The sequence below is a fragment of the Harpia harpyja genome, chromosome W, assembly GCF_026419915.1.
Source record: "Harpia harpyja isolate bHarHar1 chromosome W, bHarHar1 primary haplotype, whole genome shotgun sequence".
Taxonomy (NCBI): domain Eukaryota; kingdom Metazoa; phylum Chordata; class Aves; order Accipitriformes; family Accipitridae; genus Harpia; species Harpia harpyja.
Genome location: NC_068968.1, coordinates 14,903,094 through 14,930,982, shown reverse-complemented (window position 1 = coordinate 14,930,982; position 27,889 = coordinate 14,903,094). Strand labels below are relative to the sequence as shown.

The 27,889-nt window shown below is 44.9% G+C and overlaps 1 protein-coding gene across 6 annotated transcripts in view; it reads right to left on the bottom strand.

The window, feature by feature from the left end:
* The window catches only part of LOC128136127 (ceramide transfer protein-like), a 153,412-nt gene that overhangs the window by 70,317 nt on the left and 55,206 nt on the right, over nucleotides 1-27,889 (bottom strand). For 5 of the 6 annotated variants that reach the window (XM_052775280.1, XM_052775281.1, XM_052775283.1 and 2 more), the window contains exon 3: nucleotides 12,215-12,331. The exons of the other annotated variant lie outside the window; for it this stretch is intronic. In XM_052775280.1, coding sequence (XP_052631240.1) covers nucleotides 12,215-12,331 — 117 coding nt within the window. The remainder of the gene's footprint in view (nucleotides 1-12,214; nucleotides 12,332-27,889) is intronic. 6 annotated transcript variants of the gene reach the window in all.

The following is a 27,889-nucleotide window of genomic DNA, read 5'->3' as shown; positions in this document are numbered from 1 at the left end:
GGAGAAAGATCTTTTCCAGTTTTACACACTGTATTGGGTTTGTGTGGTAGGGTTTTGGTAGTGGGGGAGTGGCTACAGGGGTGGCTCCTGTGAGAAGCTGCTAGAAGCTTCCCTGGCTCCAAGTCGGACACACCTCTGGCTAAGGCCGACCCAATCAGCGATGATGGTAGCGCCTCTGGGATAACATATTTAAGAAGGGAAAACCTGCAGCAGAGAGGGGAGTGGGATGTGAGAGAAACACCTATGCAGATACCAAGGTCAGTGAAGGAGGGGGAGGAGGTGCACCAGAGGAATTGATTCCCCTGCAGCCCGTGGTAAGATGGCAGGCTGTCCTCCTGCAGCCCATAGAGGGTAATGGTGGAGTACATGCCCTGCTACAGCCTGTGGAAGACCCCACGCTGGAGCAGGTGGCTGCACCCAAAGAAGGCCGTGACTCCATGGGAAAGCCCACGCTGGAGCAGTCTGCTCCTGAAGGACTGCAGCCCATGGGAAAGGCCAATACCAGAGAAGTTTGTGGAGGACTGTCTCCTGTGGGAGGGACCCCATGCTGGAGCAGGGGAAGAGTGTGAGAAGGAAGGAGCTGCAGAAACAGCGTGATGAACTGACCACAACCCCCATTCCCCATCCCCCTGTGGGGGGAGGAGGTAGAGAAAACCAGGAGTGGAGTTGAGCCTGGGAAGAAGGGAGGGGTGGGGGGAAGGTGTTTTAAGATTTGGTTTTATTTCTTATTACCCTACTCTGACTTTGACTGTAATAAATTAAATTAATTTTCCTGAGTCGAGTCTGTTTTGCTTGTGACTGTAATTGCTGAGTAATCTAACCCTGTCCTTCTCTCGACCCACAAGCCTTTTGTTATATTTTCTCCTCCCCATCCCACCAGGGGGAGGAGTGAGCAAGTGGCCCCACGGTGCTTTGTTGCTGGCTGGGCTTAAACCACTACACACACACGACAGGAAATGTAAGAAGCTCAACAAGACTTAAAACAGTATTCCATCTGATAAACACAAGATTTTGAAAATCCAAGACTTAAAACACTGTCAATTTATTTTGCTGAAGAGTCACAAAGTCAATAACAAACACATACAGAATCTGTGTGGAAAACTTTAAACTAAGATGGAACAAAATAGGACAAACATAAGTTGATGCAGAGTTTCTCATGAAACATTCTTTTCTAAACATTCTCAGCAAGTTTTCAACTCTAGTGTTAGATCAATGTTACAAAAAATCATTATCTGAATTTCAAGAGTTAAAAAAAACATTTAAGTTCATTTGCTAGAAATAAGTTTATTTATCCAGATACTTCTCACAACAAACAGCAATTCACCCCCTCATCTATACCTTTGGGAAGCAATGCAAGTTTATAAGTTAACATATCAACTCTACCAGAGTGGAGGGTAAAGAATGAAAACTTTTGGTAAGTTTAATACATGTAAAGAAATGACTTTCTACTTCAATGAAAAAGTAAATCTTGTTTATTCATACTACATAGAACACATTAATTTTATTTATTAGAAGTTACATACTGCAGAAGTCCATGTCCTCTACATGTAAAACCAGACATTTTCCTCGCAGTTTCTCACCGCACAGAACTAACAACATTTAAGTTGGTTTCTCTAATCTTAGGTTAGAAATTCCATACTCCATTTTCAAACCACATGTGCTGGTTTTGGCTGGGATAGAGTTAATTTTCTTCATAGTAGCTAGTATGGGGCTATGTTTTGGATTTGTGCTGGAAACAGCGTTGATAATGCCAAGATGTTTTTGTTACTGCTGAGCAGTGCTTACACAGAGTCAAGGCCTTTTCTGCTTCTCACACCACCCCACCAGCGAGGAGGCTGGGGGTGCACAAGAAGTTGGGAGGGGACACAGCTGGGACAGCTGACCCCAACTGACCAAAGGGATATTCCAGACCATATGACATCATGCTCAGTATATAAAGCTGGGGGAAGGAGAAGGAAGAGGGGGACGTTCGGAGTTATGGCGTTTGTCTTCCCAAGTAACTGTTATGTGTGATGGAGCCCTGCTTTCCTGGAGATGGCTGAACACCCGCCTGCTGATGGGAATTAGTGAATGAATTGCTTGTTTTGCTTTGCTTGCATGCGCAGCTTTTGCTTTACCTATTAAACTGTCTTTATCTCAGGCCATGAGTTTTCTCACTTTTACCCTTCTGATTCTCTCCCCCATCCCGCTGTGAGGGAGGTGAGTGAGCAGCTGTGTGGTGGTTAGTTACCGGCTGGGATTAAACCACGACACCACAGTAGAGACCAGGAGCTTTGAGTTCCTCAGCAATATACACTGCCATTAGATCCATCTAAGATAAAGGTCATCAGCCATCCTAGACTTGACTATCTGTTAGGGTAGGAGAACAGCAAAGCTTCCTAACGAAATACACCCTTACAAACAGATTTTTTACAGATAAATATCTGCTCAGTATGTTTAATGAAACATAGAAGAAAGGACTCCTGGTTACATGCAAACTATTTCCTCATTTGCCTCGATAGTCGTATCACTGTCTTAGACTTTTCCCTCTGTATTGGGTTTGAGTGGCAATGTTTTGGAAGCAGGGGGGCTACAGGGGTGGCTTCCATGAGAAGATGCCAGAAACTTCTCCCATGTCCGATAGAGCCAATGCCAGCTAGCTCCAAGACAGACTGTCCTGGTTTCAGCTGGGATAGAGTTAATTGTCTTCCTAGTAGCTGGTACAGTGCTATGTTTTGAGCTAGGTATGAGAAGAATGTTGATAACACACTGATGTTTTCAGTTGTTGCTAAGTAATGTTTAGACTAAGTCAAGGATTCTTCAGCTTCTCATGCCCAGCCAGCAAGAAGGCTGGAGGGGCACAAGAAGTTGGGAGGGGACACAGCCAGGGCACCTGACCCAAACTGGCCAAGGGGGTATTCCATACCATGTGACATCACGTCTAGTATATAAACTGGGGGGAGTTGGCCTGGGAGGGATCACTGCTTGGGAACTAACTGGGCGTTGGTCGGCAGGTAGTGAGCAATTGCATTGTGCATCACTTGTTTTGTATATTCCAATTCTTTTATTATTATTATTGTCATTTTATTATTGTTATTACTATCATTATTAGTTTCTTCCTTTCTGTTCTATTAAACTGTCTTTTTCTCAACCCACACGTTCTACTTTTTTTCTGATTCTCTCCCCCATCCCACTGGGTGGGGGAGGAGTGAGTGAGCGGCTGCGTGGTACATAGTTACCAGCTGGGGTTAAACCACAACACAGACTTGCCGCTGGCCAAGGCTGAGCCAATCAGCAACAGTGGTAGCACCTCTGTGATAACATATTTAAGGGGAAAAAATTGCTGTGCAACAGCAGCCAGAAGAGAGGAGTGAGAATACGTGAAAGAAACAACTCTGCAAGCACCAAAGTCAGTGAAGAAGGAGGGGGAGGAGGTGCTCCAGGCGCCAGAGCAGAGACTCCCCTGCAGCCTGTGGTGAAGACCATGGTGAGGCAGGTTGTCCCCGTGCAGCCTATGGAGGTCCATGGTGGAGCAGATATCCACTCTGCAGCCCACGGAGGATGCCATGCCAGAGCAGGCTCCTGGCAGTATCTGTGGCCCCATGGAGGGAAGCCCATACTGGAGCAGGTCTTCTGGCAGGACTTGTGACCCCCATGGGGGACCCATGCTGGAGCAGTTTGTGGAGGACTGTCTCCCATGGGTTGGACTCCACACTGGAGCAGAGGAAGAGAGTGAGGAGGAAGGAGCAGCCGAGACAAAACGTAATGAACTGACCGCAATCCCCATTCCCCGTCCCCCTGCACCGCTGGGGTGGGGGGGAAGGAGGTAGAGAAAATCGGGAGTGAAGTTGAGCCCAGGAAGAAGGGAGGGGTGGGTGGAAGGTGTTTTAAGATTTTTTTTTTATTATTTCTCATTATCCTACTCTGACTTTTGATTGGCAATAAATTAATTTCCCCAAGTCAAGTCTGTTTTGCCCATGATGGTAACTGCTGAGTGATCTCCCTGTCCTTATCTCAACCCACAAGCCTTTCATCATATTTTCTCTCCCCTGTCCAGTTGAGGAGGGAGAGTGATAGAGCAGATTGGTGGGCACCTGGCATCCTGTCAAGATCAACCCACCACACCCTCCTTCAGTTCAGGGAGATTAATAAGCATTTTAGAAGCTGTACTTGAGATATTTAATCTGGTCAGCATTTAAGAACCTCAATGCAAGAAAAGACTAATGCAATGATAATAATAGAGCAGCAAATTCTAACATTTTTTATGCTTGAACATTAGATGTTTTACATTTCTCAGCTACCAGCTACTCGTTGGTGTTGCTAAGCAGTAAGTTTTTCTAAGTCTGCTCATACTCAATTTTAATACAAAGTTCATTTTAAACCAGTGTTTTCTCTGTTCAGAGCACAATGAAAAAGTCAAAGTTTCAGTCTTTCATACTCTAAAGATAAACCACCTTGTGATATGCTACAGTAATTCTCAAACATACTTTTGTTAGCAAACAGCTTAAGCAGCCTACTAGAACTACCTACCCACTCAAGCAAAGAGCTTAAAAAACAAAATAAACCCAGTACTTTATATAGCAATAGACTCAAGTTAATCAAAATGACTGCTTAGTACAGGAAACAGTTCCCTCTCTCAGTTTTATTCAAATTATTAAGTATCAGTTCAAGAACCTAGTTCTGAAACAAAAACAATTTTTATCTGATAACAATAGCTTGTCAAGGAACTTTTGCTTGAGTTATGGTAATCTGACCAGGAATATTCCTTTAGAAAATTTCAGAGTAAGCAGATAAAAATCTGAGTTTTTCAGTGAAACAGGATATTTTGCCTCATAGAAGTCCAACTTCTATTCTCAATCAAGTGTTTATATCTAAAGCTTCCACAAGAGCTGAAGAAAAATTAAAGGACTGGTAAAAATTTACTTAAAATTAAGGATCATTGAAGTGTCCTTCGTACAAATTCAATGAAAAATGGGATGAATTTCCAGCCTCCAAGAAAATATATTTTTCAGATCCTATCAATGTTATTAAGAAGCAGTACATTTTTTTCCCAGAAAGATGTATATAAATTATAGGAAAACATAGCACTAACCACCCAATTTGGAAAATATCTTATTGAAACAAGACATTTGGAGACACTTTCTCTAAGAAAGATTAATGATAATCAGACTGAAAACCGGATTTAGACATTTCTGGTTTATGTTTAATTACATCAAACACCTATTTATGTGCATACAGCACTTTTCCAAGGCTTCTGGTGTTCAGATTCCTATGCATTTTAGCAAGAACAGTTAGTAGGAACAGATGCACCTCCAGTGGAATTATCCAAGAAACCTCTCATTCCACTCAAATGTGAAGACAGAGATCGGGTACAAATTATTATTATTTTTTAAGAACCACCAAATTCTTTCAAAGTATGAAAGTTTAAACTGTCCAAACCAAAATCAATATTAAAAGAAGCCTTTTTTTAAAGTGGAAAAACTGCATAATTAATCAGGCTTCTCCACAAAAGGAGGTCATTTTTGGAATGCTAGAACTCATGCTCCTCAACACTCATTAATGATCTGAAAAGGAGGTTGAATAAGATGACTTAAGTTTACCAATAATACCAGACAGAAAAACCAAAGCAAACAGATACCTCATGATAGTGGCTGGGCAGTAAAGCAGGAGAAGAAAATTCAGTGGTGATGCATGCAAGATTTTTTTTTTTTTTTTTTACAAGTGACACAGAAAAACAATTCCAAATTTACATGTACAATGGCAAAATCTAAACTATTACCACTCAATACTTCCATATTATAAATAGGTGGTTCCATAAAATTGCCAGCTCAGAACTCAGCAACAGTTAAGGACAGCCTTAGAAGAAGGAAAAGAACAGCGTGAGAAAAACTCCCCTTTGAGGTTGTATACGGATGGGTTAAAAGATGGGATTTTGGTCCGTGGATGAACACTGGGGGAGAGGTAGATAGCTGAGGAAAACGCAGTCAGCACAGAAAATGAATGGTTTGTTGCCTGTTGCTTGGAATGCTGACCACAGAGATAAGAGAGCTGAGCAATACTGGGGGAGGACGGGCAGCAGGCTGCTGCACAGCACAGATGTGTGCATGATTGGCGCGTGACTGCTGGATGATGACAATATGCCGCATGTACAAAGCCCATGAACCAATAGACAGGGTGGCTATGGCTCGTGCAGCGCGCCTGGCCAGTGAGCACATGCGTCATAGGCTCCCTATGTTACAATCGAGGCGTGTTTTGGCACCCGCTGGCCACGTGTGCCGAAACCCGTTCCTCTGCAAATGTATAAATACCGGGATTTTTCTGAAGAGCATTGGGCTGGTGTATGGTGAGGCCACCGTTGCCTCCGTGGGGATGCCCACATAAAGCTGACACCTACTGATTGCTGGGCTGAGCTCGCGGCGCAAGACTGCACAAGAATGTACAGATGTTCCATCTTCCTCACAGTCCTCGGGTCGGTATGTTAATTTGCTTTACAAGATACCCTTAGCATAACGCACATCTGTAGTTAATAAATGCTTGCTTTTTCCCCTTATAGTCAGTGTGTGTGTGTTCGCCTTCTCGGGAATCCTCGAAACCACCCTAAAACAGAGGTCATGCCGAGTTCCAGAACAGGATATGGGTATTTTCCTCATTCATTCCTTCATGGTAGCATGCAATGACCCAGACTGCATTTCTGCTTAGCTAGACTTCCAGTTAAGTTCTGCAATTCACTAGCTAAATCATTCACCAAACCTAGTCTGAATTTCAGCCCAGGGTTATCAAGTTCCACATCCCCATCACCCCATGCCTGAAGACCCTCATGCCTGTAAAACAGTTTTTGAAATGCCAGCTCTACAGATGTGTAATCCAGCAACTTGTTTCGTACATCCTCTTGAAGCATTTCTGAGGTACTGCAAGAGTAACAAATTGCAGTATTTTTGTCTCAAAGACACTCCATGATTAACTTTGTATTTTTTCACTAGACTACAGAAAAGAATCCTGGTTTTGAAACTTAATTTTGTATGTTTTAACGTTACCTCTGCATCAAAGTTAAAGCAAAATACCAAGCTATAAAAGGACTAATATTCTAATTGAGATGAATTTCTTTTTAGAGGACTATTATCAAAAGACAGCACTTTAAATTTAAGAGCATCTACTGCTTATTGTAAGGATTGTCCAATAAAAGGTGAAAATTCCTAATTACATATAGTACTTACATAAGCAATATTTCAAGAAGCTCAAGGTAAAAATATGTACCTACTTGGATATCTATTTTACTTTGTTTTCCTGTAACACCGATGAATTATTCTACAAGGAATTAAGGGATATCTCTAGATCAGCTGCCCTTGTCCTTATGGGTGATTTTTAACTTCCCAGACATCAACTGGGAATATCATACAGCAGACACAAACAGATCCAGGAAATTCCTGAAGCACACTGAAGATAACTTTGTCGTGGTTTAACCCCAGCCAGCAACTAAACACCACGCAGCCGCTCACTCACTCCCCCCACACCCAGTGGGATGGGGGAGAAAATCGGGAAAAGAAGCAAAACTCGTGGGTTGAGATAAGAACGGTTTGATAGAACAGAAAAGAAGAAACTAATAATGATAATGATAACACTAATAAAATGACAACAGCAATAATGAAAGGATTGGAATGCACAAATGATGCGCAGTGCAATTGCTCACCACCCGCCGACCGACACCCAGCCAGTCCCCCGAGCGGCGAATCCCTGCCCCCACTTCCCCGTTCCTATACTGGATGGGACGTCACATGGTATGGAATACACCTTTGGCCAGTTTGGGTCAGGTGCCCTGGCTGTGTCCTGTGCCAACTTCTTGTGCCCCTCCAGCTTTCTCGCTGGCTGGGCATGAGAAGCTGAAAAATCCTTGACTTTAGTCAACTACTGAGCAACAACTGAAGACATCAGTGTTATCAACATTCTTCGCATACTGAACTCAAAACATAGCACCATACCAGCTACTAGGAAGACAGTTAACTCTATCCCAGCTGAAACCAGGACAAACTTCTTGGTGCAGGTACTAAGGGAGCCAACTAGGAAAGGTGCCCTCCTAGATTTGTTGCTTGTACACAGAGAGGGACTCGTGGGCAAAGTGGTGATTGGTGGCTGTCTTGGTCACAGTGACCACAAAGTAGTTGAGTTTCAAATCGTTGGCAATAGGAGAAAAACTTCCAGCAAAACTTCAACCCTGGATATGGGGAGAGCAGATTTTGGGCTGCTGAAGGAGCTAGTTAGTAAGGTCCCCTGGGAATCTGCTTTTGAAGGTATTGGGGTCCATGAATGCTGGTCACTTTTTAAGAGCCATCTCTTAAGAGCACAGGAGCAGGCCATTCCAAAGTGTCAGAAGTCAAGCAAGCGGGGCAGAAGGCCGACTTGGATGAGAAGGGATCTCCTTCTAGAACTTAGGTGGAAAAAGAAAGTGTATGGACATCGGAAGCAAGGACAGGCAACATGGGAGGACTACAGAGACGCTGTTTGCCACTGTAGGGAGAAAATTTGTGCAGCTAAAGCTTGATTACAGTTCAAGTTGGCCAGTACTGTGAAGGACAACAAAAAGGGCTTTTTAAAATACGTTAACAGCAAAAGGAGGATCAGAGATAACATTGGTCCGTTGCTTGATGAGGTCAGTCACCTCACAAATAAGGACGTAGACAAAGCGGAGACATTTAATGCCTTCTTCACCTCTGCCTTCAAAACCGATGATGGGCCCTGGGACCCCCGGAGCCCTGTGTTGGAAGACCATGACTGGGGAGATGATAAACTCCCAGCTGACCCTGAACTTGTTCAAGACTTGCTGCTCCAGCTGGATGTGCATAAGTCTATGGGGCCTGATGGGATTCATCCTAGGGCACTAAAAGAGCTAGCTGATGTCACTGCAGGACCTCTCTCCATTATTTTTCAATGGTCTTGGGAGTCTGGAGAGGTCCCAGTCAACTGGAAGCTGGCAAATGTTGTCCCAATTTTCAAGAAGGGTAAGAAGGAAGACCCTGGTAATAACAGGCCTGTCAGTCTCACTTCAGTGCCTGGTAAAATTATGGAGAGGGTTATTCTGGGAGTTACTGAAAAACACTTGAGAGACAACACTACCATTGGTCATAGCCAACACGGGTTCATGAGGGCAAAGTCCTGCTTAACTAACTTAACTTCCTTTTATGACAAGGTCACCCATCTAGTTGACCTAGGGAAGCCAGTAGATGTGGTGGTTTTGGATTTTAGCAAAGCTTTTGATACTGTCTCTCACAGTATCCTTCTGGACAAAATATCAAGCACACAGCTAAGCAAGTCCATAATACGTTGGATGAACAATTGGCTGACAGGTCGGGCTCAAAGAGTTATAGTAAATGGGGTTACATCAGGCTGGTAGCCAGTCACCAGCAGGGCTCCCCAGGGCTCAATTTTAGGGCCAGTGCTCAATTTTAGGGCCAGTGCTCTTTAGTGTTTTTATAAATGATCTGGATGCAGGAATCAAATGTACTTTAAGTAAGTTTGCCAGTGATACTAAATTAGAAGGAGCTGTGGACTCCCTCAAGGGTAGAGGAGCCTTACAGAGAGATGGGCAATCACCAACCATATGAAATTTAACAAGAGCAAGTGCCAGATTCTGCACCTGGGACGGGGTAAGCCTGGTTATACATACAAATTGGGGGACGAGAGGCTGGAGAACAGCCCTGCAGAAAGACATCTGGGGGTTTGGGTTGATGGCAAGCTGAATATGAGTCAACAGTGTGCCCTGGCAGCAACAAGGGCCAACCGGGTCCTGGGGTGCATCAAGCACAGCATAGCTAGCTGGTCAAGGGAGTTGATTGTCCCCCTCTATACTGCACTGGTGCGACCCCACCTCAAGTACTGTGTGCAGTTTTGGGTACCTCAATATAAGAAGCACATCAAACTATTAGAGTATGTCCAGAGGAGGGTGACCAAGATGGTGAAAGGTCTCAAGGGCAAGACTTATGAGGAGTGGCTGAGGTCACTTGGTTTGTTCAGCTTGAAGAAGAGAAGGCTGAGGGGTGACCTCATCGCAGACTACAACTTCCTCAAGGGGGGCAGCAGAGGGGGAGTGTCCTTGTTTCAGCTAGGATAGAGTTAATTGTCTTCCTAGTAGCGGGTACAGTGCTATGTTTTGAGTTCAGTATGCAAAGAATGTTGATAACACTGATGTTTTCAGTTGTTGCTAAGGAATGTGTAGTCTCAAGTCAAGGATTTTTCAGCTTCTCATGCCCAGCCAACAAGAAGGCTGGAGGGGCACAAGAAGTTGGCACAGGACACAGCCAGGGCAGCTGACCCAAAGTGGCCAAGGGGGTTGTTGTGGTTTAACCCCAGCCAGCAACTAAGCACCACACAGCTGCTCACTCACTCCCCCCACACCCAGTGGGATGGGGGAGAAAATCAGGAAAAGAAGTAAAACTCCTGGGTTGAGATAAGAACGGTTTAATAGAACAGAAAAGAAGAAACTAATAATGATAATACTAATAAAATGACAACAGTAATAATAAAAGAATTGGAATGTACAAATGATGCGCAGTGCAATTGCTCACCACCCGCCAATCGACACCCAGCTAGTCCCCGAGCGGCGATCCCCTGCCCCCACTCCCCCCAGTTTATATACTAGATGTGACATCACATGGTATGGAATACCTACTTGGCCACTTTGGGTCAGCTGCCCTGGCTGTGTCCTGTGCTAACTTCTCATGCCCCTCCAGCTTTCTCGCTGACTGGGCATGAGAAGCTGAAAAATCCTTGACTTTAGACTAAACACTACTTAGCAACAACTGAAAACATCAGTGTTATCAACATTCTTCGCATACTGAACTCAAAAACATAGCACTGTACCAGCTACTAGGAAGACAACAATTAACTCTATCCCAGCTGAAACCCGGACAGGGGTATTCCATACCATGTGACATCATGCCTAGTATATAAACTGGGGGGAGTGGGGGTGGGGGGATCACCACTCGGGGACTAACTGGGCGTCGATCAGCAGGTGGTGAGCAATTGCATTGTGCATCACTTGTATATTCTAATCCTTTTATTATTACTATTGTCATTTTATTAGTGTTATTACCATTATTAGTTTCTTCTTTTCTGTTCTATTAAACCGTTCTTATCTCAACCCAGGAGTTTTACTTCTTTTCCTGATTTTCTCCCCCATCCCACTGGGTGTGGGGGGAAGTGAGTGAGCGGCTGCGTGGTGCTTAGTTGCTGGCTGGGGTTAAACCACAACAGGGAGGTGTTGATCTCCTCTCTCTGGTGACCAGCAATAGGACACAAGGAAATGGAATGAAGAGTGTCAGGGGAAGTTCAGATTGGACATTAGGAAAAGGTTCTTCACTGAGAGGGTGGTTGGTCACTGGAACTGGCTCCCCAGGGAAGTGGTCACAGCACCAAGCTTGTCAGAGTTCAAGGAGCATCTGGATGACGCTCTTAGTCATATGGTTTAGTGTTAGGTAGTCCTGCGGGGAGTTGGACTCGATGATCCTTATGGGTCCCTTCCAACTTGATATATTCTATGATTCCACCTGTATAACCCAGATGCAGAAGTTGCATTGTGCCAGGTATTGTAGTTAAACTCAACACCTTGGAGCAGTACCTATCTTGTATCTGAAAACATAACAGATGTTTTGTGTGCTACATACTTTAAAAATACCTGACCTTCAAGCCCTTTAGGTAAAATGAAAGTAACAGAGTTCGTTGGAAGAGATAAGGCATAGATCAATGAAGCTGAACCAAAATGCTGATGAACAGTAGGGCCTTAAAAGACAAGGAGACAAAAGCCAGTAATCAGATACAGTAAAAGCAGCCAAGTGATGAAAGAGATGAGCCTAAAAACCAGAATGATAACCTAGGAGAATGGACTCTAAGACTAACAAGTTTAACATCTAGGACATCTAGATAAGAACCAATTCAATAATCAGTGAAAGAAGATGGACAAAACCATTAAAAAGTCACTCAAACATAATGCAAGCTTTTTCTTTTTCAAGCTAGAGCTCAAGAAAGGTTCACAGTTGTTAGCTCCTAGTTCTCTAAACTCTTATATACGAAGGATAAGCAAATCAATTCCTTTGGAACATATTTAACACACTGCTTCAATCTTGCAGCTTTTATCTATCATAAATACCTTGAGTACTTTAATGACTGTACAGTGAAACTTACAACTCTCCACAAGCACCACCAGATCTAATGAGGGAGTGAGAAAGGAAATAAAAAACCAACATACCTTGTGTTGTTCTATTGCATCTACCCACTGTTGTCTGTGGTCTGGGTCCTGAGCTCGGACGTACCAAACACTATCATTTACACTAATATCAAATCTGCATTCGTCAAAGTCATGGGGCTGTGAAAGAAAAGAGTGTAAGAATAGCTAAAATTATCAACATGATCAACAATATCTCACACTCTAAAATACTGTAATTAGAAAAACTGATTTATACTGCATTGAACTCACCCTAAATTCTAAACTCTGTTTTATGTAGCTGTCTTAAATAATGAGCTAACATACGCTTCCATAATGAAAAATGCCAGTCTTCTGAAACAGAAAAATCTGTTTAGTACATTCTTATTAAACAAAATTTTCATAAAAATGTTCCACACAAACAGTGACCAAAATGTCATACTTCCAAAGGAATCCTTTAGCAAAGTAACTAGTGGACACAGCCAAGAAAATACACCTTTATTTTAAATTTCAAAGCAGGAAAAAAATTAAAGTTATTGCTATCAATATTATGTTTAGATAGAAGGAATACATACATCATAGCAAAAAAGCACCAGGATAGAACCATAAAAGGAGACTACAGCAAAATGACAAGGAACTAAAGGAAGCTGTGGCACCCTCTGCCTCAACTATCTTCACTAAGACAGGACTGTCAGATATTGGAAGCAACATGCAATCCCTTCCCATATTACCACTCAAATGCATCATCTTTCAATTCACATACCTCAAATACTAAAATGCTTTTACTAGCATTACAGTGAAGCTAGTAAGGAAAGTACAAGGGAACAAAACAACTATATAATCTGCCCTGTAATAACGTCAGTTCAAAATTACTCCCTAGCACACATCCAACACAGCACAATTTTTTTCCCCTTCATTGGAAACTATTCTTAACGAAACATAACACAAGTATAGCTGAACACCTTTTTAAATTAAAATACAAAGACAAGTTACACATGTGTTGTGGTTTCAGCTGGGATAGAGTTAATTGTCTTCCTAGTAGCTGGTACAGTGCTATGTTTTGGGTTCAGTATGAGAAGAATGTTGATAACACACTGATGTTTTCAGTTGTTGCTAAGTAATGTTTAGTCTAAAGTCAAGGATTTTTCAGCTTCTCATGCCCAGTCAGCGAGAAGGCAGGAGGGGCACAAGAAGTTGGGAGAGGACACAGCCAGGGCACCTGACCCAAACTGGCCAAGGGGGTATTCCATACCATGTGACATCACGTCTAGTATATAAACTGGGGGGAGTTGGCCTGGGAGGGATCGCTGCTTGGGAACTAACTGGGCGTTGGTCGGCGGGTAGTGAGCAATTGCATTGTGCATCGCTTGTTTTGTATATTCCAATCCTTTTATTATTGCTGTTGTCATTTTATTATTGTTATTACTATGATTATTAGTTTCTTCCTTTCTGTTCTATTAAACTGTTCTTATCTCAACCCACGAGTTTTACTTTTTTTTCCCCGATTCTCTCCCCCATCCCACTGGGTGGGGGGGAGTGAGTGAGCAGCTGCGTGGTGCTTAGTTGCCGGCTGGGGTTAAACCACGACAGTCCTTTTTGGCGCCCAACGAGGGGCACGAAGGGTTGAGATAATGACAAAGCTGACCAGAGCATCTTAAAACAAATTTGTTAAAAGCATTCATTATACTGGTCTAATACTCACTAGTCACTATGCTGATTTATGTGTTCCTAGAGTTGTTGCTCTCGCTTTTAAAGTTCTGTTATGTATCACCTCACTTGCTATATGTAGTCCCTGTGCTGCTGCTTATCATCTGTGGGAGGTGGATTAAGGTTTTTGCTTTGATGTATTGTGTAACACTGGCTTATGGTATGATAAAATTATCGGTCGTGGGACTAATCCAGTATTTGCACTCAGCATTGTCGTCACCTCTACACTTCGGGAGCCATCTGTGGGAAACTATTAATAATTACACCCTTTACCTTTCCTCCTTCGAGAGCCAATCTACGGGCGAGACACCTTTCCTCCCCTTTCCCTTCTCCTCCAGTCTAGTTAAAATGGCGTTTGAGAATTTTGAAAAATTTCAATATCCTTGGGATGCTGAGACCAGCATGGTCCTACTGCTAGGAACTAGCGTGTTCCTGAATGTGGTTCAGGTCTTGTTTCAGGCTAAACAACTATTTAAGAAGATCGCCCAGAGATCTGCCCTGAGGCTGGATAATGATGAGTAGCAGGGTGCGTGGGGTAGTATGGGCAAGTACCTAGGACAGTGAGTACCTCCAGTGTTTTGGAACTTCACCCCTGAACAAGTGCAGAATCCAGAAGAACTAGTAAAATATTTGGAGAAAGTATGCTGTCACCCTGGCAACTCGAGAGACACACAAATCACTGCAACGTGCTGGGGCCTGGCCCATGCTTATCGAGCCCTGTTCAACACCACTCAGTACCCTCAAGGGGAAGAGAAGGTCTCTGGATCTAACAACAAGGCGACAGGCACTGCGGCTACCCAAACCCTGGCAATGGCCACTGCAGTCCCTCCATCCCTGGCAACAGGCACTGCGGTTACCCAAACCCTGGCGATCGGTACTGCAACTGAACCAGAGAAACCAACCAGCACCAGAATCAGTTGCCCCCATACAGAAGAAGATATATACAAAAAAATCAGTTTGCTTAGTAAAGGATGAAGATGAGCCAGGGTCATCACAGGAACAGGAGGAAGAGGCAGAACCAAAGGTAATAACCTGGTCCCTATCCCTGAGTGACCTGCAGGATATGCGAAAAGATTTTGCCGCCGCATAGGTGAGCACATTATCACCTGGCTGCTCCGATGCTGGGACAATGGGGCTAGTAGCCTGGAATTAGAAAGTAGGGAAGCCAAGCAGCTGGGATCGCTTGCCAGGGAAGGTGGCATTCAAAAGGCAATTGGAAAAGGGACACAAGCCATCAGCCTCTGGAGGCAACTCCAGTTAAGCGAGAAGGAAAGGTACCCCTTTAAGGAAGATGTTTTATGTCAAACAGGCATTTGGACCACCATGGAGAGAAGTATCCAATATCTGAGGAAATTAGCCATGCTAGAGATGATTTATCATATCCCGGACAATGCGCAATTACCCAAAGATCCAGATGAAGTCCCATGCACACGACCCATGCAGCGGAAGTTTGTATGGAGCACAGCATTGTCCTATGCCAAATCACTAGCAATAATGACCTGGAAAGACGAAGAGGCACCAACGGTGGATGAAATGGCTCGCCAACTCCTGCAATACGAAGAAAATCTATCCTCCTCCCTACAAGCCTGCATCTCGGCTGTGGAGAAGCTGTCCGAGGATTTCCAGCAATTCATAGAGGATATGTCCTATTCCCCACCTGTAGGGACCAATGTCTCAGCTATTAGGAGTAAGCATTCCTGTTGCAGTTTAACCCCAGCCAGCAACTAGAGCACCACGCAGCCGCTCACTCACTCCCCCCACTACCCAGTGGGATGGGGGAAAAAAATCAGGAAAAGAAGTAGAACTCCGGGGTGGATATAAGAACGGTTTAATAGAATAGAAAAGAAGAAAGTAATAATGATAACACTAACACATGGTATGGAATATCCCATTGGCCAGTTTGGGTCAGCTGTCCTGGCTGTGTCCCCTCCCAACTTCTTGTGCCCCTCCAGCCTTGTTGTTGGCGGGGCATCAGAAGCTGAAAAATCCTTGACTTTAGACTAAACATTACTTAGCAACAACTGAAAACATCAGTGTTAGCAACATTCTTCTCATACCTAACTCAAAAACATAGCACTGTACCAGCTACGAGGAAGACAATTAACTCTATCCCAGCTGAAACGGGGAGAGTTTCTCTGCCCAAGAGAGACTATAAAAGGTACACACCACGAGGTGCCCTGTGGTTTTACCTATGCGATCACAAAAAGGACATGAGGAAATGGGATGGAAAACCTACCTCAGTCCTAAATGCACGAGTACATGAGTTGCGAAGAAAAACCACCACAAAAGGGGATTCTACCAGGAAAAATGCTGTTCCAGTTTCCAAACAGAGTAGAAGGGCTGATCTTATTTCTGATCCTCTTGAAGGGACTTCTGAGTCAGTTTTACAAAAAGAGGGTAATGGATACTCTGACCAGAATTAGAGGGGCCCTGCCTCCAGCCAGGTGGAGGAAAGGGACAACCGGGTCTATTGGACTGTGTGGATTCAATGGCCTGGCACGTTAGACCCACAGGAGTACAAGGCTCTAGTAGACACCGGCCCACAGTGCACTCTAATGCAATCAAGTTATAAAGGGGCAGAACCCATTTGTATTTCTGGTGTGACAGGGGGATCCCAAGAGTTAACTATATTGGAAGCTGAAGTAAGCCTAACTGGGAATGAATGGCAGAAACACCCCATTGTGACTGGTCCAGAGGCTCCGTGCATCCTTGGCATAGACTATCTCAGGAGAGGGTATTTTAAGGACCCAAAGGGGTATCGATGGGCTTTTGGGATAGCTGCCTTGGAGACGGAGGGCACGGAACAGCTGTCTACCCTGCCTGGTCTCTCTCAAGACCCTTCGACTGTAGGGTTGCTGAGGGTTGAAGAACAACAGGTGCCAATTGCTACCACGACGGTGTGCTGGCGGCAATATCGCACCAACCGAGACTCTCTGATTCCCATCCACAAGTTGATTCGTCAACTGGAGAGCCAAGGAGTGATCAGCAAAACTCGCTCACCCTTTAATAGTCCCATATGGCCAGTGCGAAAGTCTAATGGGGAGAGGAAACTAACAGTTGACTATCGCGGCCTGAATGAAGTTACGCCACCGCTGAGTGCTGCCGTTCCAGACATGCTAGAACTTCAATGCGAACTAGAGTCAAAGGCAGCCAAGTAAAATGCCACAACTGACGTTCCTACTACGTTTTTTTCAATCCTTCTGGCAGCAGAGTGCCAGCCGCAGTTTGCTTTCACTTGGAGGGGCGTCCACTACTCCTGGAACCAACTGCCCCAGGGGTGGAAACACAGCCCCACTATTTGCCATGGACTGATCCAGGCTGCACTGGAAAAAGGTGAAGCTCCAGAACACCTGCAATAATACATTGATGACATCATCGTATGGGGTGACACAGCAGAAGAAATTTTTGTGAAAGGGAAGAAAATAATCCAAATCCTTCTGAAAGTCGGTTTTGCCATAAAAGAAAGTAAGGTCAAGGAACCTGCACAGGAGATCCAGTTTTTAGGAATAAAATGGCAAGATGGACATCGTCAGATCCCAATGGACGTGATTAACAAAATAGCAGCTATGTCTTCACTGTCTAATAAAAAGGAAACACAGGCCTTCTTAGGTGTTGTGGGTTTTTGGAGAATGCATATTCCAAATTACAGTTTGACTGTAAGCCCTCTCTATCAAGTGACCCGGAAGAACAATTTTATATGGGGCCCTGAGCAACAACAAGACTTTGAACAAATTAAACGAGAGATTGTTCACGCAGTAGCCCTTGGGCCAGTCCGGGCAGGACAAGATGTTAAAATTGTACTCTAGACTGCAGCTGGAGAGAATGGCCCTACCTGGACCTGGAGCCTCTGGCAGAAAGCACCTGGGGAGACCCGAGGCTGACCCTGGGGTTTTGGAGTCAGGGATACAGAGGATCCGAGGTTTGCTATACTCCAACTGAAAAAGAGATATTGGCAGCATATGAAGGAGTTTGAGCTGCCTCAGAAGTGGTTGGTACTGAAACACAGCTCCTCTTAGCACCCTGACTGCCAGTGCTGGGCTGGATGTTCAAAGGGAAAGTCTCCTCTACACATCATGCAACTGATGCCACGTGGAGTAAGTGGGTCGCACTGATCACACAACGAGCTCGCATAGGAAACCGCAGTCGCCCAGGAATTGTGGAAGTGATCACGGACTGCCCAGAAGGCAAAGATTTTGGAATGTCACCAGAGGAGGAGGTGACGTGCTGAAGAGGCCCCACTGTATAATAAAGTGCCAGAAAATGAGAGGCAATACGTGGACACATATTTAGCTAACAGTCGCAAGAGCGTTCCAGATGCCTTTAGAAGGCCTTAAACAGAATAAACAAGAAGACAAAAAAAGAAAGATGCCAATTAGAAGAACACAGGTGCACATTCCACAATAAAGGGAACTTGGCACAAAGAACCTCAATTCGGCAGTTTATCTTGACCAATTAGACTGAGACAAGTTTCGCATGTTTTAGTTAGTATAACCAGTTATGTCTTATGTTTATGTGCGTGTACAGTGTTGATATAACCAATCATTAAGTGTAACTAGGCGCGTGGACAACGCATGAATAATGCGTGTAACCAATAGTAAAATAGCTAAACGCATGTACAGATGTAACCAATGTATAAAATGATGTCTGATACTCTAGTAAAGGGTCTTCAACTATGATCATATTGATCTGTCGTTGAGTCCATTATTATGCTCCTGCAATTGGCGCCCGAACAGGGACCACCCGAATTCTGCGCTATGTTTGGAGAACGAACGGCAGGATAAGAGGAGGACGGGAGGATCCCGACCGAAAGACCGGCTGCCCCGGCTGGTGTGCCCATAGAGGCAGATAAGACAGGGCTGTCGTTTTTTCGCCCATCGAGGTGAGGATTCGCCCATAAAGGAGGCGAGGTGAGGACTCGCCCGTAAAGGAGGTGAGCGGTCGGGGGAGGAGATGGGGTCTACGCTTTCCAAAGAAGAAGAAGCAGTAGTTAAGCTCCTCCAACATATACTCTCAAAGAGAGGCATAAAATACGATGAAGCTTGTTTAAAGCAGCTTTTACAATGGAGCAAGGACAGAAACCTTTTAATTAGTGGGGGTACAGCTTTTGAGCTTAGTACCTGGGAAGCTATCGGAACCTCCCTATGGGATGAAATTAGTGATGGGTCTAAAGAAGTTAAAGGTCTTGCAACTTTATGAAAAGTAATTAAGACAAGTCTGCAAGAAATGAAAGCAGATCGTAAAGCCGCTGCGTCTGCTTTTGCTGCTCGCTCTCCCACCGCAAGCGAAGGGGAAACGCGGGGAGAAAAACATAATGCAGCGAGAGAGACTTTTGGCTTCCCTGGAGCTTGTCCGCCTGCTCCTGTGCCCTTGACTTCTGCTCCACTCCCTGGGACTGCCGATATTAATCAGCCATCTGACAGTTCCCAAGCCTCCCTAACCGTACGCTTAAAGGAAACCCTACAGAATCAGGAAGCGAGTAAAAATCCACCTACGAGAAAACAGCCCCCAGATATCGCCGCTCAACATGAACAAATTATACCTAGCATATACCCTCCGTTGCCTCCGTCTATGCCTGGGTCACCTCAAGAGCATGACGAGGGGCCGGAACTCACTTCGCAGCAGTTGCAGTCAGTAATAGAAAAGCTGGCACAGATGGAGGCTGCTGTGAAGCAAGAAAAACTGCCAGCCATATCCTTTGATGCACCCCCCCCCCCCGCCCTCTTCCTCCTCCCCCTCCTTCAAACCCTTTTTTACCTCTGTCCCCTCCTTGTCCTGCACCTATACCTCTGCCTTCACCTCCCAGGGAACCGATCCCCACCTTTCCAGAAACAACGGACCCCCGGAATAAATGGCGGGGAATTATTCGTGATGCCTTAATTGAGGGAGAAATCACAGCAGCTCCCACAGCGTTTCCAGTTATTGCTGGGGCTGGGGGTGGACCTAATCAATGGGTTCCATTTGATGGGAAAATCATAAAAGAAGCAAAGGTTGCAATTGCTCAGTATGGTTTAAAATCTCCTTTTACGCAGGCAGTTTTGTCCCATATATTTTCTGGGTCAACCTTAACTCCACATGACTCGCGAATGCTTGCTAAAACCTTGTTGTCGCCGTCACAACAGTTATATTTTTTCCATAGGTGGCAAGAACTCTGCGATGATGCAGAGGCAGAAAATAGGGGACGTCAACAAAATGATCCCTTATTTCAATGTACTGCCCTGTCGTGGTTTAACCCCAGCCAGCAACTAAACGCCACGCAGCCGCTCACTCACTCCCCCCACACCCAGTGGGATGGGGGAGAAAATCGGGAAAAGAAGCAAAACTCGTGGGTTGAGATAAGAACGGTTTAATAGAACAGAAAAGAAGAAACTAATAATGATAATGATAACACTAATAAAATGACAACAGTAATAATGAAAGGATTGGAATGCACAAATGATGCGCAGTGCAATTGCTCACCACCCGCCGACCGACACCCAGCCAGTCCCCGAGCGGCGAATCCCTGCCCCCCACTTCCCCGTTCCTATACTGGATGGGACGTCACATGGTATGGAATACACCGTTGGCCAGTTTGGGTCAGCTGCCCTGGCTGTGTCCTGTGCCAACTTCTTGTGCCCCTCCAGCTTTCTCACTGGCTGGGCATGAGAAGCTGAAAAATCCTTGACTTTAGTCTAAACACTACTTAGCAACAACTGAAAACATCAGTGTTATCAACATTCTTCTCATACTGAACTCAAAACATAGCACTGTACCAGCTACTAGGAAGACAGTTAACTGTATCCCAGCTGAAACCAGGACATGCTCAAATGCTGATGGGTTCTGGACCATTTTCAAACACCGCTTGGCAAGCTCAATTTGATACTCAAGTTTTAATGCAATCACAGGAATTGGCATTTAAAGCTCTCCAAAGCATACCCGAGCAAGGAAAGGTTTCTCCTTCCTATGTTAATATTCGGCAGGGAGAATCTGAACCATTTGCTCAGTTTATAGACAGACTGCATACCGCATTGGAATCTCATGCAGATCTTGATAGTAACATGAAGGTTAAGTTGCTTGATCAGTTGGCGTTTGAAAATGCAAATGCGAAAACAAAGCAAGTATTGTGCATGTTACCTCGAGGTGTTACTGTTAGTGAGATGTTAGAAGCTTGCGACCGTATGGGTGAACAAGGGAAAGCTGCTCTTTTTGCTTCTGCATTTGCCGCAGCAGTGCGACCTCTGCTACAAACAAAATGCGGGGAAAGGTCAGGAGGAAAGAAATGTTTTAATTGTGGAAAGCCAGGGCATTTTAAGGTGCAATGTAAAGTTCATGGTAAGGTCTCTGGTGAAACACAATGCGATCGATGTGGGAAAAGAGGCCACATGACTAAAGAATGTAAATCAAAGTACCATGTCAGCGGCAGGGTTTTGGGAAACTCCCAACTGAGCGCGAGATCCCCGCGCGCTACAACACAAATACAGGGTGTCTGGACAGCGTCCCCTCCGCCACAGCAGGAAGTGCCGGAGTGGACGTGGCAACAGCAGTAGAAGTAACTTTGTTGGACACAAAGGTGCATTGCATTCCATCAAACATGAAAGGACCTCTTGGTCATGGATTATGTGCGATATTGTTGGGGCGATCGTCAACATCTCGACGGGGGATTTTTGTCTTACCAGGAGTAATTGATGCTGATTACACTGGTGTGATCATGATCATGGTCCAAACAATAACGCCACCCGTGAATGTTGCGAAAGGTGCACGCATAGCGCAGTTAGTTCCGTTTGAATCCCGAGTACCAAAATCTGGCAAACTTTTGCGAGGAGATGCAGGATTTGGATCCTCTGGTTCACCTGCAGTGCTATTGGCCTTAAATATTCAAAAGTCTAAACCAGAGGAGACAGTGAGAATTATGGGACCAAAAAACGAAACCATTGTTTTAAAAATGATCATTGATACGCGAGCAGATGTTACCGTAATTCCCAGAAGTAAATGGCCTAATGAATGGCAGCTAATACACACCACTGAAGAGATTTATGGAATTGGTGGGATGCAATCCACTAGTGTGAGCAAAGAGCATTTAAATTTCTGTTTTTCTGACGGCTCTGAGGTGAAAACACGACCACACGTTTTGAACGTTCCCATCACATTGATTGGGCGAGACATCTTGAGTCAACTGGGTGAGAGGCTGACAACTCAGGGTTTTTAATCGCGGCCATTGAAGGACTGCCAATCCTAAAACTGAGATGGAAAACTGAAACACCGGTATGGGTTGATCAATGGCCGCTCAATGCAGAAAAGCTGTCCAAGATTCAAGAGTTAGTACAAGAGCAGCTAGAGGCAGGACATATAGTTCCCTCTACTAGCCCATGGAATAGCCCAATTTTTACCATCCCAAAGAAAAATGGGAAATGGTGTTTGTTGCACGATCTGCATGCGATCAATGCAGTAAAGCATGATATGGGAGCCTTACAACCTGGATTGCCCTCCCCAGTAATGATTCCAGTAGATTGGAACATTTTGATTATTGATCTGAAAGATTGTTTTTTTACTATACCGTTACATCCTGAAGATCAAGAGTAGTTTGCTTTTACAGTACCATCAATAAATAAGGCAGAGCCTGCACAATGGTATCAATGGACAGTTTTACCACAGGGAATGAAAAACTCTCCCACCATGTGTCAACATTTTGTTGCTTGGGCTTTGAAACTGTGGGAGAATTGTGGGAGAACTTGTGGGAGAACGAGGGAAACTGCGTAAGGCACAACTGTTATTCTCTGTTTGCTAGCACAAGACACTACTGTTCTTTGTTATAAGTTTGCTGAAGCAAGCACAAAAAGTAGAACAAGGTCGGGCCTACGTGACTGATAACAAGAGGGCAACATGACCGAAGACAGGGTGCAAGACAGCATGCAGGTGGAGGAACTATTTGCGTGATCAGAAGACTTTATCCAATTAGACTATTGTTTAAGTGCGTGAACGGCACATGTTAACCAATCAACAAATGGCTTATGTGTGAGTAGATACTAGAAACATATATAACCGAGTGTTGCGCAGTTAATAAATGGAAAAACCGTTTGATCCACAGTATCTGTGTTGGTCCGTTTTCTCCCCAGGGCGAGTCCCTGGCGATGCGTCGTTTTCCCTAGATTGTTGCAGCGGAGAAAGTGCGGCAAGTGGTGACCCCGACGCGGACGTGGAGTGTGCGAGTGTTTTGCCTGGCCAGGCGATTGGAAGGTGGCCCTCGGGGCGATCCTGCTGGTGACGATGGCATCCATCGGAATAATCATTAAGGTACTAAAGGCGGTAGGCAGGGAGGTGGACTGTGGAGTGCATACAGCTCCAGTCACGAGTCTCATCCAGTGGATGATACAACGGGGCTTCATAGTAAAGCCGGGAGAGATATTTGATGCGTCGCGGCTGCAGGCTGCACGCGAGGAGTTGGTGGAGGAGTGTTTGAGTGGGAAGAAAGGAGCTGCGGATAAGCTCGCAGCTCTTGGTTCAGTGTTGACCATACTGAGGAAGGGGAGAGAGGCAAAGGCGGTTTGGATGGCGGCTACAGCGGTGTTGCGCAGAGAGGCGAGTAGAGAGGTGGTTGATTTGTTAGAGGTACAGGCTGACAAAGAGAGTAAAGACGCTACAGGAGTCGGAGGCAAGGAGATGTTGGGAAAACAAATAGAGAGACTGGAAGGAGCGGGGGATGCTCCAGATGCCTTAGCGTTTCCAGTCTCTCGCGGGCAATTAGAGGATTCTTTTTTTGGGTATCCACCCCTTCCCCCGCCAGGATTGTTTTCACATGAGTCAGAGGAGCCCTCTAAGTATGTCCCGCCAGCGAGTAGTATGACCACGGGTCCTAGTGCACCTCCGGTGTCTATGATGGAGGTAGATTCAGATGAAAAAGAACGTTGCATTAGAAAGAAATTGCAAGCAGAAGCAGTTCCATTGCCGGACTCGGATGAGGAGAGTCCACTGCATGCAAAACAGAATCAGATCACTGAGGTAACGGAGGTTTTGACGAAATTTAAAAATTTAGCGGCGACTATTGAACAGACAGTACAGCATGCTCAAAGTGTTGTAGGTCGTGCGGCACAGCCTCCAGTGTTTACGGATTGGAAGTTAATAGCAAAATATTGTGTTCTAGAGGGTGTGGATTTCAAACCTTCAGATGAAGGGGGAGGATTAGCGTGTCCGTTGTTAATCACTCAAGATGGACCTAGATGGCAACCACTAGATTACAAATTAGTAAAGGAATGGCAGACGAGCTGTAGAGATGATGGATTGCAAGGCCCAAGGACGCGAGCTCTGTTAGATGTGATTTATGCTCAGCCGTTACTGCCCTTTGATTCGAGACAGCTGGCGCGTGCAGCACTTACGGCACCTTTGATGTGCCTCTGGGAGCAGGCGTTTAAAGAGGAAGCAGAAGCGGTTGTTTTGGACGCTCTTACTCCAGGACACGATTTAGTAGGGGTCTCTATGGTGCAGTTAACGGGGACCGGAGATCATGCATCCCCTCAAAATCAGGCCGGTTTGCGAGGTCGGGTGATAGCAGCTTCTTCAAAGTGTGCTAGAAATGCATTTATGAAGGTCAGTAAGTTTGAAAAGAAAAGAGTCCCGTATACAAAGGTTATTCAGAGACTTAATGAACCATATCAGGATTTCTTAGAGCGTTTGCAAAAGGCAGTAGAGGTAGCAGACATACCGGACGAGGTTAAGCCAGTTCTTGTGAAAGAATTAGCTCGTACACAAGCAAATGACCAGACAAGGCAAATTTTATCGCAATTGCCAGCAAAAGCTTCAGTAGCAGATAGGATTAAACGAGTGTTAGAAGCAGAAGCTCAAACTGCAGCAGCACCTGTGGTTGCAGCAGTTACAGCTGTACTTCGCAATCGCACAAATAACAACCCAAGGAAAAACATTTCTTGCTTTGGTTGTGGGGGAAGCGGTCATGTTAGAAGCCAGTGTCCTTCAGTGTCTACAGCCAATCTGGGCAGGACGCCAAATTCAGACCAAAAAAAGGAGTTGTTTCCGCTGTGGGAAGTTAGGGCATCTTGCAAAGCTATGTCGCATGACACGGGCCGGGGAACATCAGGGAAACTACAGGGGCGGTCCCAGCACGGGGCGGGCGGGGCTGCCGGAGAACAATCCGTCCTGTCAAGCATATCCCGTAGAATGCCGAGAATCACCGACGATTGGACAGCAAAAGGACGAGCCCCTGCCCTGGAAGATGACCACCGATGGGCTTTAAAGACTACCACAGGAGTGTGGGTAGAGCAACCAACAACGGTAACATTGAAGAGAGCAGGATCGGGAAAGAGTACGGGTGGAATTTTAGTGGGTGATGGGGCTCACAAATGGGGAGTCGATATTATTCCGGGAATGTGCACTGAAACAAACAATGCTATACAAGCCACTATAGTTCCCCTCACTGAAATACCAATGTATATTCCTGAAGATACCCCTATGGCCCATTTGGTGTTAGATATGTCAAGGCGACCTACTATTGAATGTACAATGCAACCAGTGTGTGAGCGATGGGGACAGACCATATGTCAAATTAGAGCCCTTTTAGACTCTGGGGCCGATGTTACAGTAATCCCACAAGAAGTTTGGCCAGTGTCATGGCCTCTGGAAGAGACCAGCATCTCAGTAACAGGGGTTGGAGGAAGTCGAGGTACCCAAAAAAGCCTTTTGCCAATTCAAATTCAAATAAAAGGAGAGGACCAATCGACTGTTATCAAACCTTTTATCTTAAAAGGACTTCCTTTACCCCTGTTAGGGAGAGACGCTATGCAAGGCTTGTCGCTGCGCATAGTTTCCGACTCACAGTTGAACACAGATCCACATTTTTTATAGGGGCCGCTGGCCAATGCCCACCGGCCCTAGCCATGAAGTGGAAAACTCAACAACCGGTGTGGGTTGACCAGTGGCCCCTTCCCCAAGACAAATTGTCTCAGCTACAGCTATTAGTACAGCGTGAAGTAGAAAAGGGACATTTAGTCCCAACCACCAGTGCGTGGAATTGCCCTGTGTTTGTCATCCAAAAGAAGTCAGGTGCCTGGCGTCTTCTACATGATCTCAGAGCGGTCAATGCCGTTCTTGAAGACATGGGACCTTTACAACCAGGTTTACCTTGGCCATCCATGTTACCCCAAAACTGGCCTGTTGTAGTGATTGATATAAAAGACTGTTTCTTTTCTATTCCACTCCATCCAGACGATCAACCCAAGTTCGCGATGACGATCCCGACGATCAACAATCAAGAACCAGTGCAACGTTACCATTGGACGGTGTTACCACAGGGGATGAAAAATTCCCCAACTCTGTGTCAGTGGTTTGTTTCTCGCGCATTGCATCGGTTTCGGGATACACATCAAAATTGGGTTCTCTATCATTATACGGATGATATTTTGCTATGCGGGGAGGGAGACATTAACACAACCTTAAAACACTTAGTTCAAACTCTTAAAGAACATGGTCTAGAAATAGCGCCTGAAAAAGTACAAACAACTGTTCCAGTGAAATATTTGGGAACACTCATTCAGAAATGGGCAGTCCAGCCTCAAAAACTACAAATTGAACACCAAGTGTCGACCTTACACGACCTACAGGTGTTGGTTGGTAACCTACAGTGGTTAAGACAATTCATTCCCATAACACACAAGCAGTTACAACCCTTGTTAGCAGATTTAGCAGGAACCCCAGATGTCGCAGCTCCTCGCACATTGACAGACACACAAAAGGCTGTGTTACAACAGATAACTACTAAACTAGCTCACAAGAGTCTCAACCGTTATACCCCAGAAATCCCATTAGAATTGCATATAACTATGCAACGAGAAGGAGCAAATGGTCTAATATATCAATTCATTGATTCACACGTATGTCCTTTGTTATGGCTGTATACCAGTTATCCCAAACAAGCCGCACCACAATTTTTAGTAGCATTGGCAGATGCGATCTCTCGAGGACGACGATGAACGCAGCAGTTATCAGGAAGAGATCCTAAATTTATTTCAACATCTGTTAGTCCCCGTAATTTTCAACAATTACTAATGTTTGATATGTGTTTACAAGCGGCCTTAGCAGATTTTATGGGGCAAATTATCCCAGCTAGGGGTGACCCTCTCATTAAGAGTCTATTATCATCAACCTTCAAACCACAAACACCCATTTCAGAGAAACCCCTCCAAGGCCTCACTGTGTTTACAGATGCCTCTGGAACGACTCAACAGGCAGCTATAGCCTGGTTTTTGGACAATCAATGGCATACCAGAGCTTGGAAAAGCCAAGGATCTGTTCAAATTTTAGAATTACATGCTGTGTTAACTGCTTTAACGACTTGGCCTACCATCCCTCTAAATATTGTAACAGATAGCGAATATGTATATAACTTAACACAACGATGTAAACAAAGTTTACCGGGGGGGGACTGAACCTGCTCGAGAGCTGTTATCAATATTAGAGAAAAGACAAGAACTTGTATTTTTTGCACATATTAACAGTCATACACAAATACAGGGCGCTTTAACGGGGGGAAATGCTCATGCAGACAAAGCAGCAGGAACCCTCATTCAGACAGTAGGTGTTCCCATTTTACAACAAGCCAAACTTTCTCATGAATTTTTTCATCAGGGAGCTAAAGCACTAGCAAGACAATTCCGACTACCCCTGTCTGATGCTCGAGCAGTGGTCGCTTCTTGCCCACACTGTCGTCAAACTAACTCTTGGACATGGGGAATTAACCCCTGCGGTCTACGACCGAATCAAATTTGGCAAACAGACATCACAGCCTATGAACCTTTGAAACCCCGGAAGTATTTACATGTTACTATAGATACTTGCAGCGGCTATATCTGCCTGACTGCCGAAACTAAAAGTAACGCCACCACCACCATACGACATCTTTGTCACGCCATCAGTATATTAGGGGTTCCACAAGAAATAAAAACCGATAATGGCCCCAATTATATTAGTTCTCGAGTTCGCGAATTTTTAAATAAGTGGGGCATCTCACATATAACCAGAATACCCTACAATTCT